General features: G+C 53.2%; 1 protein-coding gene across 1 annotated transcript; it reads right to left on the bottom strand.

Annotated features, from left to right (window-relative positions):
• Positions 1-2,619: 2,619 nt before the first annotated feature.
• Positions 2,620-17,752, bottom strand: SHMT1 (serine hydroxymethyltransferase 1). Its single transcript, XM_068976140.1, has 12 exons — positions 17,632-17,752; positions 11,530-11,644; positions 10,497-10,642; positions 8,888-9,003; positions 8,419-8,579; positions 7,957-8,038; positions 7,340-7,552; positions 6,267-6,383; positions 5,326-5,448; positions 4,332-4,448; positions 3,748-3,858; positions 2,620-3,521 (listed from the first exon to the last, which is right to left on the bottom strand). Exons 2-12 carry the CDS (start codon positions 11,623-11,625, stop codon positions 3,349-3,351), a joined length of 1,455 nt encoding a protein of 484 aa, XP_068832241.1. The 5' UTR covers positions 11,626-11,644; positions 17,632-17,752; the 3' UTR covers positions 2,620-3,348.
• Between the last annotated feature and the right edge of the window lie 1,638 nt (positions 17,753-19,390).

Here is a 19,390-nt window from a genome sequence, read left to right as displayed (position 1 = left end):
CTGAAGCTCAGTTGGCAGAGGTCACCCCAGGCCTCACACCCACAGCAAACCTTTGCAACCACTTCACTACCTCGTGGGGTGTCGCAGGCCTGGCGGCCGCTGGGTCCTACTCAACCAGCCGCTAGGCTGGGGTCTCCAGGAAGGCTGTGTGGCAGTCTCAGTGATCTGCCTCAGGGCCTGTGCTGGCCTGGAGCATGGGCACCTTACGGCAGCTTGCTCTGCTGCACTGCCCCCCAACCCCCCGCTGAGTCCCCCACACCTTCACCCACCAGGACCCCCGAGGCTCTGACAGTTACCCCTGATGTATATAGATGGATGGTTTTTGCAATCTTGAGACTTTCGTACCTTTTTTCCTTATGCTGTTTTTCCTGAAGTAGAACTCTTGGTGTTACTGCTTTACGTTTCCCCACATTGTGATAAACACAGCTGAACCAGCCACGGTGGTTGCTCCTGAGCGTGTGTGTGCAAGTCTGCTGGGGCAGCATCCGTAGTGTTGGCTCCATGTCGCCTCAGTCCCGTGGCTTCTCCCTGCCTGGGCTTCTGCTCAGGGTCTCCATTCCTGCTGGAGGGCTGAGACTGAGGCCCCTCGGGGGCATTGTGTTGCCTTGTCTTCTCGGCTCTGTGTACCTGTGCTGTCACCTGTGTTCCCCCAGAGGTGTCTCCGGGGATGGCCCGGCAGCTTTTAAACGTGCAGTGTGGGTGCAGGCAGGAAGGCTGACTACCCGCTCCCCCTCCTCGTGTTCTGAGGCTACTTTGTTTCCAGGTAGGTGGCTGATTGTGTCTACTTGGGCCTCCTGGGACACGAGCTTTTGTGACACCTTACATCCAGGGAAGATTGGCGGGCCATGGGTCCCCAGTGACCGGATACAAAGTGATCACTGGCCCACCTGTTTTGTTCCTGGGCCATCAGCACAGACTCAGCAGTTCACATCTCTTACTTGGGAAGCTGGGAGGGGCAGCAGGTCAGTCACACTGGCCTCCCTGAAGCAAAAGTCCAGTTCTGGAGAGTATTTGTGCAGAAGCTACACCTTAAGTGGTCAGGAGACCCCCAGGGTGTGGAGGGAAAGCCTGGCTGGTGTAAAGCAGGCCTGGCCATGGGGCAGCCACAGAGTGGGCACCCGGGAGCCAGTCCCTTGAGCTGTGTCTTCACTGAGAAGTAGCCTTTGCTAACTAGTGGTTGAACTCCAACATTTAAATTTTGGTTAAAAGCCAGCACTGCAGTGTGGCTGTTTCACAGGCTGGCTTGATAGCAAGTATGTTTCTCTTTAGAGGATCTCGAGTGGGAACCAGGCTCTCCCTCTCCTGCCATAGTTCCGGAACTTGCGCAGTGTCAGATGCACCCGCAGTCTGAGCAGCGGTAGCCTGTGCAGCAGCTCATCTTGTTTGCCCTGTAATAAGTGTTCAAACACCAAGACACTTAGGAAATCAGGGTGTCAGCGCCCCTTCTTCAGTCCTGGTGCCACCTTGGAGGCCCAGGCACTGAAACCTTGAGGTTGGTTTCACCTTCACTTCCAGTCTGTTACATACACTGCGCCCCCCCAGTCCCCACCTTGTTAAAGCAGTCCAGGTTATGAAGAACCTGGTCAAGCTGGCAGTTAAGAGATTTCCAGAAGCTCCACACCCGCCGAACCCTTTTACAGCCCCTGGGGGTCTTGCTCCTTCCGTAGAATCTGATCCCGGGTCATTTCCCAGTTGGTTCTTAACATCTTGTTTTAGGTCAGTTACCATGTGCAGAGATTGTAAATTTCACCCCCAAACTAGTGACAAGTCACAGGAAGGCTGATAGTTTCTCCCCCAAGTGCCAGCGCTGCTGCAGCTTGTGACACATCCCCGGAGGCCAAGCAGTCCAGATGACCCTGCACGCAGCTTGCCGCCCCGTCCCCAGCCTTATGTCGCCTGCCTGGCCAGCTTCTCCACTCAGTCCATGATGCTGCCGCTGCCAACGTGGTCTCCACACAGATAGGAGCCCTCGGCTAGTGGACAGCCTTTCCCATCTCCCTGGAGGCTTGAGAAAGTGCCTTGGCTCGTGTTGTGAAGCAGACCAGCTGGCTTTCTGGCTTTTCCCCAGTGTTGTGATAGAAACTGCTAAAACTGGAATTTTTAAGAGACGCGGCATTAACAGACTGCAAAAAGGAAAAGCATCAAATCTCTACTTCTGCCCAGAAGGAAAACCAGCTTCAGCTAGGGTTTGAGCACACTGGCCCTACCTGAGGAGGTTTGGTTACCACTGCTGTGGGGAGGAGGGAGCAGGCGTGTGGGGTGGGCGTGCGGCAGCCTGGGGACGCGCCTTTGTCTCAGGCTGGGCAGTGTGACAACCCCATAGCCTCCAGAGGTGGCGGCTGCCCTGCCCACTACGCTGGAGCCCCCACCCACAGCTGCGTTCAGGCCGCAGTGAGAAGCAGAGGGCATGACAAAGTCGCATTTGTCACTTTTTTAAAGGCTATTCTGTCATTGCATGTTCCTTGTCATGTGTGAGCGTGGGTCCCCCCGGTGAGCTGTGGGCACTGCAGGGTGAGAGCGCACTGCACATGTGTGTGCCCACAGCTCTCGGTGTGGCTGCATCAGTTTAACCAGTCATGCCAAACAAATAGTATGAAAAGTGTACTTTTTAAGAAATTAATTTATTTGAGTTGAGATATTTTTGAAATATAAAAATTGGTTGTATTTTTTAAAACTATAATTCCTGTGGTTAAAAATTGACTGTGCTTATTAAAAATGGTCATCTATGTTTTGCACTTGAGATTTGTGGAAAATAAAGTTTCTCTGGGAAGGTGACCTCTGGTTTCCTGATCAGGGGAGGGAGATGGTCGTCTGGACCTTGCCTGTTCCAGACTGGGAGAGGAAACCACACACGTCCCCCGCCTCCCCAGGTGCGAGAGCTGGACTCCCACCTAGCTGGGTGGCACCCGAACAAAATCACCTGACTTGGGATTCTGGTTGAAAGCACAGGCCAGGATGCTCCCACCTTGCCCACATCAGAGCTGAGCCCTTGTCTGGCGTCATAGCAGCTTCTCCCAGCTGCAGCTCAGTGCTTCTGTTTGTCTCAGTGTCAGGAAGCCCAGGGGATCAAGAGGGGGGTAAAGGTCCCAGTCTTCCCAGCAGCTGTGCCCACACTCATCTGGATAATTAAGGTGGAATGGCTAAATTGTATTCCATTTTCCCATGATAACTATTTGCAGCTGCGAGAAAGTGAGGTTCAGATTTATACTCCTTCATAACTTGTCTCAGAAGCTTTAAATGTTGATTTGTGAAGAAGGTAAAAAAGGTACCAAATTCTGAAAAGAGGCCTCTGGGAGGGCCTGTGTGGGGCCCGCAGGTCGCTGGGTCCCTGGGCAGGCAGGCGCTCCTCTAGAAGCCAGGCAGGCCAGGCAGCGGGAATAGGGTGGCGAAGCTCTCTACCTCTGCTCTGAGGGCCGTCACGGCCCGCTGGTGCTCCTCGGCCCCTGCCAGCTTCTCCATGAACTCCTTCAGGGTGGCCTTCACCCCTACAGCATCCTGGATCTGCAGGGTCAGCTCTATGCCTGTGCCAGTGAGAGACACCACTGCCCACGTGCCCAGCGGCCAGCCAACTGCTCTGCTGTCCAGGCCCCAGTGTGCCTCCCACCCACGCCCGCCACCCTCTCTGCCCACATATTTTGCTGGGCAAGGCTCTGTCCCCTGGCCCATCACCGGCCCTGACGCAGAGCAGTCCTCCCCACCCCATCTCACAGCCCGACGTGGCCAGTAGCTAGCCATGCCTCCCCTCACCTCTGTGAATGAAATGGGCAACCTTTCGGAAATCTTCTTCCAAGAGCCCTCGGGAGGTCAGTGCTGGGGTCCCCAGGCGCAGCCCACTGGGCCGTAGTGCACTTTTGTCACCTTTAAGATAAACAGCCTCTGTCCCCCACTGATCCCACTGAACTAAAAAGGGACGCATGGGCAAAAGGAATGGGCCTGAAGATACCAGCTCAAGCGGACACAGCCCAAGGGGGCCAGAGCGGAAAGCAGAAGCCAGGACATGGAGCCAGGTGTCAGCTGCACTACTTTAAATACAAGGAAGTGACCTCCTGGACGTGGTCCTTGCTCCTGACACCAGGCGTTCACGTCTGTATCTGAGATGCATCTCCCACATCTTATTTATGAGCCGCTGAGAAATCCAGTTTTCCAGAGGGCCCCCGCCTCCCGCACCCTCTCCTGCTCTGTCCTGGGCAGAGTCAGTGTCTCATCAGAGGGGGCAGGTGGGGCGGAGTCGGGGGGGGCCTGGCTCCTGTCCCACACAGCACATCTTGTCCCTAGAGCAAGTCACCATCAGTCCCAAGAGGTCCAGACAGGAGAGGACCAAGGATGCTCACCTGGGCAGGTATTCTTGTTGCAGGCGATGGAGCAGGCTTCCAGCACCTTCTCTGCCCTGCCGCCATCTGTGCCTTTGGAGCGGAGGTCCACGAGGATCAAGTGGTTGTCAGAACCCCCTGGAAACCAGGTGGGAGACATGGAAGGTGATCCTGTGCTGAGCACAGGGATCCCTCTTCCAAAGAAGTGGCAGGGTGCAAGGGGATTACAGCAGGTGAGGTCAGGAAGGTGACCCCACCACATGTCCTACAGGGCTGTCATCACCTGCTAAAGACCCAGGGCCTCAGGGTTTGAGATGAAGCACTGAGTAGTTTAGAAAGGGAACCTGAGGATGCAGAGGGGGCTGAGGGCATATGGCCAGCCCAGATGGCCCATGGCTACATCCCAACCCACCAGCTCCTGGAAGCCTGTCGGGGTGACGACCCCCCTTGGGAATTTTACCACTTATCTCTAGATCCATCTTCAAGGCTCCCTCTAAGGGGCCTCAGGGCAGCAGGCAGGAGGCGATGGAGGTGCCAGGGTAACTGGCACGTCAGGTGCTTTACCCCTAATCCTGCCAAGGTGATTATATCTTCAAAGTGGTGTAGGTAAGGGTATGGAAGAACTTTCTGGAACAGCCCCTGGCCTCCCAGGCATCTCTCAAGCACCTAATCTTCACTGTGAATGAACCCTGCTTAATCCCCAGGCACTGACTTCAAAGATGCTCATGGCCTAAGCTGACCCTTGGCCCTCGACCCATCCTCCCAACCCTACCCTCACTGCCCCCAACTCCAGCAGTCATGTGGCTTTAGGAACCTCAGATGCCCATTTGTAAAACAAGACCAGTGATTCGCAAGGCTGTTTCAAGGTTCGAATCCAGAGGTCATGTGTCCAGAGCTGGGAAACCTGAGTCACCCCAGAGCTGTGGCCACCTGCCCAGGCCACGACCTACTGCCACACCCTGACGGAGATGGGATGAGGAGCAGGGCCACCCCATGGGCTCACTTCCTGCTGTACCTGTGACCACTCTGTAGCCCAGTCCCATCAAGGCCTCAGCCAGAGCCCTGCAGTTGGCCACAACCTGGCGCTGGTAGGCTCTGAACTCTGGAGTCATGGCCTGCTTCAGAGCAACCGCGACCCCTGGCAGAAGATGAAAGGCAGACCATGAGTCAAAGAAACACCTGTTTCCACTAGGGCATCCAAGCTTCTCAGTGTCACCAAGGCAGGGTTACACCTCCTCCCGAATGATCCCATTTTAACCCTGCCGTTCCCTGGCTGGCTCTCCAGACCTCTCTGAGCAAGAGTTTTTCAGGCAGCCCCTGTCCAGCATGAAGTTCCAGGCTAAGATTGCCACGGGAGAGCTGCTCCCTGTCCCCAGCAAGGTGGATGTGGGACATGCTTCACTTAGCTGCCACTGCTTTGATGTGAAGTGAGGCAGCTTTCAGAGCAGAGCTGGGGAGAGGAGTGGCCAATCCACCAGGCTCCTCTGGATTTGTTCCATCCCAAGGGCTGCTTAAAGGGGCACCGAAGATGGAGGAGGATGCAAGCTACCTTCCCGAGTCCTGGCACATGAGCCTCTAGTCAGCATGTGGAAAGGGCTAGAGTGGCCAGTGGATGGGCACTCCACTATCTCAGAGCTGGGGCACCTGGGCACTGAGCTGGGGGTGTAAAGGGAGCCAACCCGCCCAGCCCAAAACCTAAAACTCGCCCTTCACTGCTTCCTCCACATCCCTCCTTGCAAACACCGGTTGAAAGGGAAGTGACACCTCGACCCCGGCTCTTCCACCAACTGCTTTTCTCCAGAGATGGAGAAGTAACTCTGAGGTCATCACAGATTCTCTAAGGCTTGTGTACCACCAGAGAACTGCTTCTGCCTGGGGTTGGGTGGGGTCGTGAGCAAGGGGGATCAGGCTGCGGGGGGGGTAACAGCAGGGAAGCCATGGGGTAGGGTGCGTTACCAGCAATGGCGTGGTTGTGAGGTCCCCCTTGCAGGCCTGGGAACACAGCAGAGTTGATGAGCGACTCCAGGTTGTAGCGAGTCTCTTTGCCTGTCTTGGGGTCCACACTGCGCACTCCTGGATGAAGGACAACATGGGACATGGGACAGGCCGTCCCCTCTGTCTTCTCCCTGCCTGGACACAGACCCGGCCCATCCCCCACTCCTGGAGCTGACACTACGGACCAGGGAGGGTGCTTGCTCCTGAGGGGTTAGGGGAGGGGGAACCAAGCTTTAGAGATTAAAGGAAGGATGAAAATGTCCCTTCATCAAGACAGGAACAAGGAGTACACCTTGGGCAGTTTCTCAAAGAGCCATCCAAGATAATGCCTCTGGAGATGGGGCTCACTCATCTCAGAAGCTTCCTTTCTGAGAAAAGTTAAGGATCAGGGATGGGAGCTGCCAGCATCTCCACTGAGCTTCTTGTGAGCCGGGAGCTGCTCTGAGCAGCTTCCCTAAACTCATTCATTTAATCCTCACAACAGCCATCCCAAGGGACAGGCGCTATTGCGATGATCTGGAGGTGAGGAAACAAGGCACAGAGGAGCTGCACAACTAGCCCAAGACCACACAGCGCTTCTGTGGCAGAGCCAGGCCCTGCTCTGCGACTGCGTCAGTCAAACATCACCAACATACAGCAGGGAAAACAAATGTCTCCCAGGTGGGTGGGAAAGGCTGCTGGCCTTGGAAAGCTTAAAGCAGCTGGGGAGGGGCCTCCAAGGAGCAGCAGGGCTCTGGAGGCCCAGTGGGCAATGGTGTGTCCAGCCCTACCCAGGGGCTGGGAAAGGGGGTCTTGCAGGGGTCAAAAAGACTCGGTCCCCAGAGGGGGTTGTCTCTGTTGACGAAGCTTAGTCACTGGTACCATCAAGGGCTGAAGGACCGTGGGACCCTCATCTGGCATCTTGGGAACGGAAACCCCAAACAAAGGCTCCATCATCCAGACCCCTCCCCACCCTCCTGCCCCATGACCTGGACTGCTGTGCTCTCGCCCCCTGCTCTTCACGGGACCCTGACACCCCCCAGGGATAAGCGCACCCTTCCTGTAGAAGATCATGCCGGCGCGGCAGCCCCGCAGGGTCTTGTGGGTGGTGGTGGACACCACGTGACAGTGCTCGAAGGGGGAAGGCACCACGCCGGCCGCCACCAGCCCGCTGATATGTGCCATGTCAGCCATGAGGTACGCCCCGTTGTCGTCAGCGATCTTGCGCAGCCGAGCGTAGTCCAGGTTCCGGGAGTAGCAGCTAGTCCCTGAGATGGCAAGGGTGATGTGCAGTCACCCTTGGAGAGACCTTGACTGGCAGTCAGCTCCAGTGCAGAGCAGAGCCCCGACCCTGCCCACCTGGGGTGCCTGCCTGAAAGCCAGGGCTGCTCCCTCTAAGGTTCGAGAAATCCCATCTGTGCCAAAGGCAACCCTGCCCTCTGCTCCTGTGTCACAGGGTCGGGGGGACAGGTTCCCCACTGTTACCACTCCAGCTCGACAGGGGCCAGTGTGTCCAGATGCTTCTGGAGAGCAGGGCAATACTAACAGCCCCGAGAGAGACGGAGATACTCAGACCCGAGCAGCCTGGCTGCACAGCAGAGCCTGCAGGGACCAGCACGTGGTGGAAGAGCACACCTCCCATGTGGGGGCTGGGGCCCTGCCCCGCTCTCACCTGCAATGATCAGCCTCGGGTGGAACAGGCGGGCGTTCTCCTCCAGCTGGTCATAGTTGATGTAGCCGGTATCGGGATTCACCTGTGGATGTCACGGAGACCAGGCTCACGCTGCTCCCTCCAGCCACACGGGCCACTCCGCCGGAGCACGCCCATCTGTTGAGGGTAAGAGGACTCCCTCCCCTTGCCTAGACCCCTCTGCAGCCCTCACCCCTGACCAGGACTCGAGGGCAAGACAGGCACAAGTGTTTAAAACAGTTAGGTACATCGCTCTCGGACAGGATGCCCTGGGGGGTTCCGCGAGCCATGAACATCCAAGGGTCCCCAGAGCAGGGAGATGAGAGACAGTGATGACGAGACTTCCTGAGGTGCCTTGGAAATGAAGCTCCTTATTCCTACAGGCACGGCCAGTGAGGAAGCTTTGAGAATCAAGCCACAGAATGGAGACACACACACCCGTACCTTGTAAGGCATAGATTCAAAAAAGATGGACGTGGCAGAAATCTTCTTCTTATCAGTCATGAACCCATGGGTCAGGTGGCCCCCATCTGGCAGGTCCAGGCCCATGATGCGGCCATGGGGCTCCACCAGGGCCGTGTACACTGCGAAATTTGCTGGGGAGCCTGGAGTGGACAGACCCGAGAGGCACAATTACTCCTGCCCACAAGGCCATTGATCACAAGTGGCCGCAACAGCCTGGCTGCTGCCATGCCCTCTCCTGGACCCAGGTGCCCCTGAGTAAGTGGCAGGGACATTCAGAGATAGGGGTGGGGTACCCAGGAGGCATGCGTGCAGTAGGCAGTTGAGGGTGATGGGGGAGACCTCATCTCCCCCACCTGGCAGGGTGTCCTGCTTATACTCCCCTTTTCAGGGAGCCCCAGGACGCTGGCAGGAAGGGGACCACCTAAGCCTTTCTGGACCTGGCCATTACCTGAGTAAGGCTGGACGTTAACCCCCCAGCACTCGGGGTCCAGGCCATAGACCTGCAGCGCTCGCTTCTGACAGAGGACCTCTAGCTCATCGATGAACTCCGTCCCACCATAGTACCTGTGGAGGAAGGCGGGAGGTATAGGCCCACTGGCGCCACTTCTGCATGCAGGACAGAGGCCAGGCTCCTAGTGGGACGAAGGAGCAAGGGTGAGAACACGCACCCTGAACCAGGCCCAGGTGGCTGTGTCTCGCCATCTGCGGGGAGGTCTGACCCCACAACTCGGATGAACCCTGAGGACACTGTCACAGCCATGTGATGGCCTGTGCCAGCTGCCCAGGGATCAATTCATAGCAAGTGGAGCAGGACAGTGGTTTCCAGGGGCTGGGAGAGGGAGTTACTGGTTTGGGGGGATTTACTTTGCATTTCTAATAAAATTTTTTTTTGTTTAATAATTGCATATCACAATGTATCATGCACTTATGTTTTTTTATTATTTGTGACTAGTTTTGGCCTGGGACGGAAGCCATGCTCTTCAAGTCGACTTGACCTGCCAGAAAATGGGTGCCCCTCTCTCCTGCTGTTGTTGTGGGAACAGAGCTGGGGGCAGGGGTGGTGTGCCACAGTCACCATGCCCTCAGTCCCAGCAAGAAGCAGCAAGACTGCAGCACCACATCTCTGGGCAGAGGCACCAAAGTATCTCCTCCAAGGTCAACTGGAAACACTGGGACCCCAGGCAGCCTGGGGTTTGAACATAAGCTGGGTGTCCCACAATTCCACCTGGTTCCCATACTGATCACCCAGAGTCAGTGCAGACCGACATGCTGAGGGCTCAGACCCACAAGACTGCCCCTCACTTCAGATGCCAAAGGCAAGTCCCTGGTCACTGGGCCACCAGCATTGCTGCCCCAGTTGGCTACAAATGACCCCCTCAGTTCCAGTAATTCACTTGAAAAACTGAAGACTCAGGAAAGCACCTCACTCATGATCCCTGGTTTATTGTGAAGGACTCAATTTGTGAACAGGACAAGGTTCAGGAGGGCATGTGATCCTACAACCCCCTTCCAGGGGGATGGGTGTGGGTGTCCAAAAATTATGACCCTCTAATCAGTGTAGAATAGCAGGTGACCCTCCCTTTTCCGTGTCCTCTGGGACACAAGTGTGCAATTTTGCAAAAACCACGTGTTAAATTCTGTCATCACCATCTCTTCCTGATGACAACTGTAAGAAACACAAATGAATATGACTTCTCCTGGTTCTCAAGAGGAGAAGCTGACTGAAATCTCTTGTAGGTAAACCCAGCATTTAAAACACTGACCCAGTTTCCAGTGTGGTGGGTCAGTCTCATCTTGGGGTCCCTGCTCACACAAACTTCCTCTGGAGGCTCAGCTGCAGTCAGCAGCTGCTCCTTCGGGCCTGGTTGTTATTCTAGAAAGGCCCAGGGGGACTGTGCAAGTGACCCCAAGTATCTTGCCCCCAGAACAGCGGTGCCACCACCCGCTAGGAATCGTTAAGAGAGGAGGAGACAGGAGGCCCTGCCATTGAGAACCTGGCTGTTTTCTGAAATGTCCACTCCCTTCCTAGGAGGCTGGCCTGGATGACACTCACATACCTCTGGCCTGGGTACCCCTCAGAGTACTTGTTGTTCAGGCAAGAGCCTAGGGCCTCCAGAACAGCCCGGCTGGCAAAGTTCTCGGAGGCGATCAGCTCCAGTCCAACCCTCTGCCGGTTACTCTCCTTCTTAATGATGTTGTAAACCTGACAAGAAGAAAACAGGAATGGGGACACTGCAGTTTAACATCTGCTCTGATCTGAGCAATAACTGAGCAAAGAGAAGAGACACTTATCCTTTCATATTTTGCCCTCAGAAGCCAAGTGTAACCAGAATAAGATGACCCCCACAGCACCTGAGGAACAAAGGAAATACTCCTCAAAGCTTTTAGGAAGGAATTAATAGAAAGTGAATTAAGGAGAACAAAACGATGGAAGAAAAATGATCCTTAAAACACGCATCCCACGGAATTTTAAAATTCTGCGCCATCTTGTTATTTTCATCCCTAGATTTCACCAAGTTTCCCTCCTGAACTTTGTTCCTTATTCCTTTCCTTAAAATAACAGATACCTAGATGAATCCACAGAGACAGAAAACAGACCGGTGGTTGCCGAGAGTTGGGAATCTGGGGGATGGAGGGGGGCAATTGCTGATGGGTTTGAGGTCTCTTTTGGGGGGATTAAAATGTTCTAAAAGCAATCATGAATACACTAAAAACCATTGAATTGTGTACTTTAAATGGGCAACTTGTATGTTAAGTGCATTCACTTATCTCACGTGTAAAGCTGTTGTAAAAATACATAAATAAAAGATGCTTCCAGAAATGCTCCCCTGAACTGTAAGAAGAGGGTCAAGTCTCAGTGACCCCACCCCTTCCCCTTTCCTCAGCAGCAGCCAGCACACTGCTCTTCACAGAAACTCAGATTTAAATGCACCCTCAAAGGACTTGCAGCCACTTTGCAGCCACTGCCTATAAACCTGTCCTATATCCAAACCACAAGGCTGTCCCAAACACAGCTCATTTCTGGTGAGAATCAGAGGCCTGAACAAGGACCTCCAACAGCAATACTTGCGAGAACACCCACAGCCTCACCTCGACATCGTTGTCCTTTAGGGGCTGTGCCAGCATCTTCTCATGCAAGGACCACAAATCGGCATCTCTGGGTGCCTTGTTGACTGGAGCTGCCATTGTGCTGGTTCAGAGGCACCTAAAAATGGAAAAGCTTCAAATATTAAACTCAGTCACAGCTCATCGTCACCTGTCAGTTCCCAAGTTGCTGAAGTACTGACACACGTGTGGGCCTTGTCCCAGAACCGCCTGGAGAACATGAGAACTCTGCTGCAGATCCACCACGTGGGACCACCTGTGGATCCCTGCAGGTCACTGGCTCCTCAGGAGACCCGCCCTCCTTGCCTCGAGGCTGCTCCAGCCTCGGGGAGCCCAGCACCCCCTCTTCCTACCTGAACTTCTCCTGGTTGTGGCTTAGCTCCCCAACTAAGCCAGCTTCCTGAAGGCAAGGGCTGATGGTTACTTTGTAAAAAATCTCCCACAGTACCCAGCGCAGCCATATGTGAGTAATATTTGCCAAATGAACAAGTGAATTGCTGACTTATGTACTACTTTTTCTATTTCTCAAGTAATGAAAATGAGACTCAGAAAAGTATCTTAATGGAGGGCCGCACAGCCCACTGGCCTTGGAGGAGAGTCTCAAACCCCGCAGAGGCTCCACCTGGTGTTCCGCGGCTGGGGCTGCAGGACACGCTCTGGGTTGACCCTGGGCCTCTGGTCAGGTCCACAGGCAGAGGTACACACCTGGACTCGGCATCATCACAATACAGCAGGCTTGTGTCTTCACATACATCCCCACAAAGAACAAGAGTCTGAGCTCAGTGGTATTTCAGCTAAAGGGACAGCATAAATGTTTACAGGAACTGACCTCCTTTAATCGATGGTTGGCAACTTTCAGTACTTTCTATTAATTAGATAAGCTTTCGTTTCAAATTCATTCCCTTAACAGTTACTTATTGAGGCCCTTCCCCTCAGCAGCAGCCACAGGTCGGGACTGGGAACACAGTGAGACCCAAACAGACCGAACCTTCATGGGGCTTCCTGGGGGAAGGTGAGCAGGAGGCAGTGAGCACACTGAATGCAGACAGATAAGCGGGCCCACAAGGACAAGCGCTGGGGGCGACCAGAGGACACCAGGCTGAGAAGGGGCCCACCAGACGCAGTCTCCTGAGAGCACCATGAGAATATAAATAGTTATACACACACACAGGTCCCTGCGACTTCCCAGTGACAGGAGCATCTTTTGTTCCAATGATGCAACTCGGGCTGGGACGCTACCAAGTTAGGGCTGGTCCAGAAAGACCAGGCCATGATGAGAAGCATTTCCAGCCCCCTCAACTCTTCCAGAGAGGGAAAGGGGCTGGAGTTAATGACCCCCTCACAGGGTTCAGGGAGCTTCCGGGTGGTGCACCCCAACTCCACGGTGACCCTCCCAGCCATCGCCCTGAACATCTCTTCCTCTGGCTGCTTATCTGTGTCCTTTGTCATATCCTTTAATGAACTGGTGAACGTAAGTTAGTGTCTGCCTGGGTTCTGAGAGCTCTTCTAAAACATGTTCGAGTTCAAGGAGGGTCCTGGGAGCCAAGTCGGACAGAAGCTGTGGGTCCCTTGGGGACCTGATACTTGTGACTGGCATCTGAAGTGGGGAAGGGCGGCTGTCTGGTGGGATTAACCTGTAGGTCTGTGCTCACTCTGGCTCATGTCAGAACTGAGCTGAAATGAGCGACACCAGCCAGTGGGGCAGCACTGCTGGGTGAGGGAAAGCCGGCTGGTCATCTGGTGTCACAGGTGCCATCAACAGCAGCTGGGAGAGTGCAGAGCAGGTACAGCAGGAAGAGCATGGTTCTCCTGCACAAGGCGCACATGCAGTATCACTTGCTAGACACATATACTCACTAAACAAACCAGCCACACAGTCCCCAGTCACAGCAGCCTCCTTAATCTCTGGGAAAGCAAGTATCTACCAGCAGGAAGCTTTAGCCAGGAAATCCCAAACTGGGGTTTTTGAAGCAGCCATTATTTCAACATAAGCACAACGGGATCAGAAACACGGCCACTCCCGCAAAACCAGCAGTGAGTGCAGGACTTTTTGGCCACAAATGCGTCTGAGGCAGAAGTGGCCCCAACCCCGGTGCCAGGGACTCTGCCACACCCCCAAGAGGTGCAGGGAGACGAGCTGGTCTGGACACCTGGCTTATGGCTTCTCTGAACTCAATGGCTGCTTCCCATGTGCCCTCAGCAGGTGGTGGCAAACCCACAGAAAACCAGAGACCAAAAGGGTACACTCGTCCTACAGTTTTTTCAAAGAGAAAAGTTTCTTTGAAATTCCAACTGCTCAAGGTTAAAAAGGATTCAAGCAACACAGAGCAAGTATTTCTCAAGCACCAAATAAGTAACTAAAGTCCCTTTGGAATGCTTTCTCCCCCCTCTCCCAGGAAAGTTAGATCTGCCTCAGCTCCTAGAGGCACTCAGATCCACTCCACTCCACCTCCACCTGTGGCCTCAGCATCTCCTGTCAGCATCGCCACCCGCAGCCCTTTGCCCTCATAGCAAACTCTCTTTTATGGCCGCACCGCAAAGCATGTGGGATCTTTTGGGATCAAACCCGTGCCCCTGAATTGGGAGCATAGAGTTTTAACCACTGGACCACCCAGGAAGTGCCAACAAACCCTCCTCTCATCTAAGATGTGAACTTGGAGTCCCAGTTCCTTCTCAACCCCTGGGTGAGGGCTGTCTGTGTGGTTGGCCCCCCTCCAAGACTAGCAGGGCCCCCTTGCTCCTGCTGCCGCTCTCTGGGGGTGTTTCCCACCCTGCATCCTGTTACCACTCAGGTCAAGTTACCCCCACCCACAAATGGAGTGCTCGGTTCACATTCATTAAATCCACACAACTTGAGTTCTTTTTAAAGTCCTTTTTTAAAAAAAAAAAACAAAAATCAAAGAAGTCTGAATTCTTCATTAAAACAATAACTTCAGTATTCTTTGTTTTGTTTCAGTTAAATCTGTAATATCTATTACAGTATAATGCATATCTTGCGGCATTCTAAATTACAGTAAGAAAGGCAGAGATCCTGAATGTGATGGTTAGCTCACACATCAACCTGGCGGGGCCTGGGGGGACGCCCTGACAGCTGGCAAACAAGTGAGACAAAGATCCCGAGACTGTCCTCTTTTACATCAGAGGGAAGACCGGAAGATACACTGAGCATCTATCCTTCAGGTCTGGATGTTGGCTGAGAAACAGGACACCTTGCACTTTTCTCACTTTTTTTTTTTAACTGTGACAGAAGTGCACAGCTCAGTGACATTAAAAACACCCACGCTGTCATGCAGCTCCACCACCATCATCTTCAGAATGCTTCCACCTTCCTAAACTAAAACTGTGTCCCCATTAAACATGCTCCATTCCCTTCCCTTCCAGCATAGGGTAGCAACTATGCTAGTTTCTATCTCTATGAATTTGACTATTTCAGGGACCTCCTGTAAATGAGGTCACACAATATCTGTCCTTTTGTAGCTGGCTTATTTCACACAGCACAATGGCACTAAAGTTCAACTGTGTTGGCGCACGTGTCAGAGTTTCCTTCCTTTTAAAGGCTGGATAACAGTCCACTGTTCAGAGAGACTATGTCTTGTTTATCCATCCACCCATCCATCTGATGCCTGGGCTGCTCCCACCTCCCGGCTATTGCAAGGAACACGGCCGTGAACACAGGTGCACAAATATCCAGTCCCTACTGTCAGTTCTTTTGGGTTTATACCCAGAAGTGGAATTTCCGGGTCATACAGTAATTCTACATTTAATGAGAAATAAGCTTTTGATATTTAGGAGCTTTACTTCACTATCATTAACCTGCAATGGATTCATTCGTTCCTTTAACAAATATTTATTAAGTGACACCTGTGTCCCAGGCACTGAGTTAGGAGCTCAGAATACAAGGGTCAACAAGACAAAGGCCCTGCCATTATGAGAAGCAGGATCTAAAAAAGTAAATAAGTTCACAAGAGATAACATCAGGGACTGATGACTGCTGCTGCTGCTGCTGCTGCTAAGTTGCTTCAGTTGTGTCCGACTCTGTGCGACCCCATAGATGGCAGCCCACCAGGCTCCCCCGTCCCTGGGATTCTCCAGGCAAGAACACTGGAGTGGGTTGCCACTGCCTTCTCCAATGCATGAAAGTGAAAAGTGAAAGGGAAGTCGCTCAGTCGTGTCCGACTCTTCGCGACCCCATGGACTGCAGCTCCTCCATCCATGGGATTTGCCAGGCAAGAGTACTGGAGTGGGGTGCCATTGCTTTCTCTGGTGATGACTGTTAGAAGGGTAATAAACAGTCAGAGGGCTTGTTTAGACCTGCCATGGAAAGCGCCTGCGCTGAGATCAGAACAGTGGAAAGGAGCCAAGCTTGTGAGACATGGGGCAAGAGCAAACACCAATCCAAAGGCCCGAAAATGGGAAGAGGTTTCAGTTGTCAAGGGTCAGAAATGAGGAACGCAACAGAGACGAGGAGATGAGATTCGAGGGCCTAAAGTCCAGTCCAGGGATGAGATAAGATCCTCACTTGACAGAATAGAGCTCACAGGTTTCAAACTGTGCTCAAGGACCTAGATCTCATGTCGTTTCCCAATGTACCTGTTTGAGAAATACCTGTCTGAAACTAACAACTAGAGAAACCCGACTGGAGAAGATCAAGGTTCCTTACGTGAGAGCAGTGGCCGTTCCATGGGTCGGACCCCCGCTATGCCCCACTTCCCATCAGTGAAGGTCACATCCAAGGGAGCTGTACTGAACTCACTGCAGAGCCAGCCTGCAGAGTTTGAGTCCCGCTCTCCACTTCCTAACGAGCTGCAGACACCTGTTTCTCAGTCCCCTTGTGCATGACACAGGGATGACCACAGTCCTGAGCTGGTTGGAGTTAAATGAGGTATACGACACAGAGCACTCAGACAGGACCAGGCAGAGTGACTATTCAACAATCAGCAGCTACAGGACATCACCAGTGGTCCAGTGGTTAAGACTCCATGCTTCCACTGCAGGGGCCATGAGTTCCATCCCTCGTTGGGGAACTAAGGTCCCACATGCTATGTGGTGTGGTCAAGAGATTAAAAAAAAAGAGAGAGAGCGAGAGCAGCTACTGTTATTATTAAAGAGACTTGGGTACCTTAGGGCCATCTTTACTACCTCTAAGCACCCTGGGAAACACAACCCACTGCAGCTGTCACTGTGTCATGCTGTTGGTGTTTCTGTTAGAGAAATGTCACTTACCTGTGACACTGTCCATGATCAACACCTCAAGCCCAGGGAAACAATCCGAGTAAGTGAATTCACTTCCCAGGGTTACCATCCTTCCCACACCCCCAGATCTTTCCTGGGTCTTTGTCACACAATGGGATCAGCCCCTTGTTGGTCCTGAGGAGATTACTGTCTGTGTGTGTGCCCTACTTATAATATAATAGTCGCATATAATAGTGACAGAAGGAATCTGAACTCTTTTCCCTGACTCCCTGGGAGCCTGGTGGGCTGCCGTCTATGGGGTCGCAGAGTCGGACATGACTGAAGCGACTTGGCAGCAGCAGTGCTAAACAAAACCATAATCGCCCACGTCCACTGCCCCTTCCGTCAAGTAAAAAGATTATGAGCCCATAAGAACGTGAACTGGTGTTTCCAGTCTGCCAGCTCTAATCACGTTTGTGCTTGCCTCAGTTGACCAAAGGTCGCTTAACTTCCTGAACCTCGACCCTCAGGGCCCTGGGCCACGAACCCCACAGGGCAACGCTTGTCTCCTAGGCCGGGGTGAGGGGTGGGGAGGCCAGGCTCGCCGCCCACCACCATCCCCTGGGCGGCCGCAAGTGCAATGGGACAGCGCAGGCTCCCTCGGGCCCCCTCTCTGAGCCTCCCCTAACTCGTCTGCGAAATGGGCTACAGGGAAACACCTGGACACAGCCGCGCCGGAAAGATACTGGGACAAGGTGACGCGCTGCACTGATATCTAGAGTTCCACAAGGAAGGTTGCCGCCGGCACCTGCACCGAGCCTTCGAGGTGCGGTCAACCCAACCGCACGGGTCTCGACCTGGGGCCGCGCGCCCCGGCCCCTCACCCCAGGCGCCAGCAAGGCGCTCTGCACTCACCCGATCCCGCTTCTCGAAGCCGCGGGGTAGGAAGCACAGCCAGAAACACCAAGCTCCCGGCTGCTGCCACCACCACCAGAGTTGGGACCCGCGCGCTAGCCTCCACGTGATCCGCGCTCCAGACCCGCTCCCAAACTTGGCGCGCCCCGCCCCGCCCCGGCCCCGCCCCAGAGACACCCAATCAGATCGCGCATCCTGGAGAGACCCCGAGTAGCCCAATCAGGACGCGGAAATGGGAGAGCTCCGCCCCCAAGAGGAGCCCGCGCTATTGGCTACCGCGGGGTCGGGCCTCGCCCAGTACAGCGAGGTGTGTCTTGGCTCACCTGGGCCAGGGGGGCAGAGTGCCATCCCCTGGGGCTGCAGGCCAGGGGCTGAGGTTTCCGGGAAGACAAGAGGTTTAGAGGTGAATTCTGTTGCTTATATCTTTTGCATTGTCCTACTTACAGGTTACCACAGTGGACATTTAAATAGGACAAAGGGGGGTTCCAACTCCAACACTATTACTCTGCACATATGGAACCCTAGACCAGTCACTTCGCTTTCTGAGTTTCATATTCTCATCTTTGAGTTGGAGATAACTATATCTTCCTGACAGGGCTGTGGGGAGGTTTTGTAGATATATCTAAAACACTTGACTTTGTGCCTGACACACAGCAAGGGCTCAATAAATAAAAACCGTTGTTGTTATTCAGTCACCAAGTCGTGTCCGACTTTCTGCCACCTCTTGAACTGCAGCAGGCCTGGCAGGCTTCTCTGTTCTTCACTATCTCCCGGAGTTTGTCAATATGTTAACATTTTAACATTAAACCATTGTTAAGTATAATAAAACCAAGGGTCTGCACAATATAGGGAACAAGCTGATGAAGATTCTCTAACTGAAGGAAGGCTGACTTTTGGACTTTCCTTTTTGTCTCTGTGTTGTCAGATTTCAGGAAGAATCCTGCAAAGTCAGTTTAAACAAAACAGCCCACTTCTCCATATCTGATTGGATTCCTCATCTTCTACCAGCCTTGGTGATGTCTGATCCCCCAGGCCTAGTCAGCTCGGCCAGAATTTCCTGTTTCCTGATGTTTCCCTTTGCAATTTTCCATCCACCCACCTCATCCTGCTCCTTGCTATATAAATTCCCACTGCCCCTGCTGTATTCAGAGTTGAGCATAACCTCTCTCCCAAACTGCAAGGTTCCATGCCAGTGGTCCCTACACCAATTGAAATCATGTGCCCCGACACCCTCGCCCCCCACCACTGAATAAGATCTGTCTTACTGTGTCATTGAATATTTTTTTCTTTAATAGCTCTGGATTTTTCAGTACTCAGTGTACCCACAACACTTTACCTTTTACAATGTCAAGCAATTTCCAAAATATTGTAACAAATGTGGCTAAAATGTGCCAGTGAATGGATTCAAAATTGATTCAGAAAAGTCCAGGGAAAGACAGTGAGAGAGTAAGGATCCATAAGAAAGTCAAGAACCTTTAGTTCCTTTTCAAGGGCTCTATATAAAATCCTGAGCCATATCCTCGAGCTGTTGTGCAGATACTGAAACCCCCACAAGGTGGAAGAAGTTAACAGCATGCTGACCACCAACATGTAGACCCCACACTGGTTAAAGCCAAAAAATTGATAACCAAGATTCCCAAAACGCCACCCTGTTACCACCACCAACTAAGAAGAATGATCACGAGCTGATCACACACCCTTGAACCCTCATCCCTAATGTTGTCTTTGAAAGCCTTCCCAAAAGCCACTGGGGAGTTGA

This window comes from Capricornis sumatraensis, chromosome 8, assembly GCF_032405125.1.
Source record: "Capricornis sumatraensis isolate serow.1 chromosome 8, serow.2, whole genome shotgun sequence".
Lineage (NCBI taxonomy): Eukaryota > Metazoa > Chordata > Mammalia > Artiodactyla > Bovidae > Capricornis > Capricornis sumatraensis.
The sequence above is the reverse complement of the archived record's forward strand: the minus strand, read 5'-3'. Positions and strand labels throughout refer to the sequence as shown.

What these genes read in the sequence shown, in the direction of transcription:
- SHMT1 (XM_068976140.1), bottom strand. Translation starts at nt 11,625, where the DNA reads ATGGCAGCTCCAGTCAACAAGGCACCCAGAGATGCCGATTTGTGGTCC. An exon ending in CATGATCTTCTACAGGAAGG is followed by an intron (nt 6,384 to 7,339) that starts GTGCGCTTATCC and finishes TCCTTCATCCAG; the next exon opens with GAGTGCGCAGTGTGGACCCC. An exon ending in TGCCCATTTCATTCACAGAG is followed by an intron (nt 3,522 to 3,747) that starts GTGAGGGGAGGC and finishes TCACTGGCACAG; the next exon opens with GCATAGAGCTGACCCTGCAG.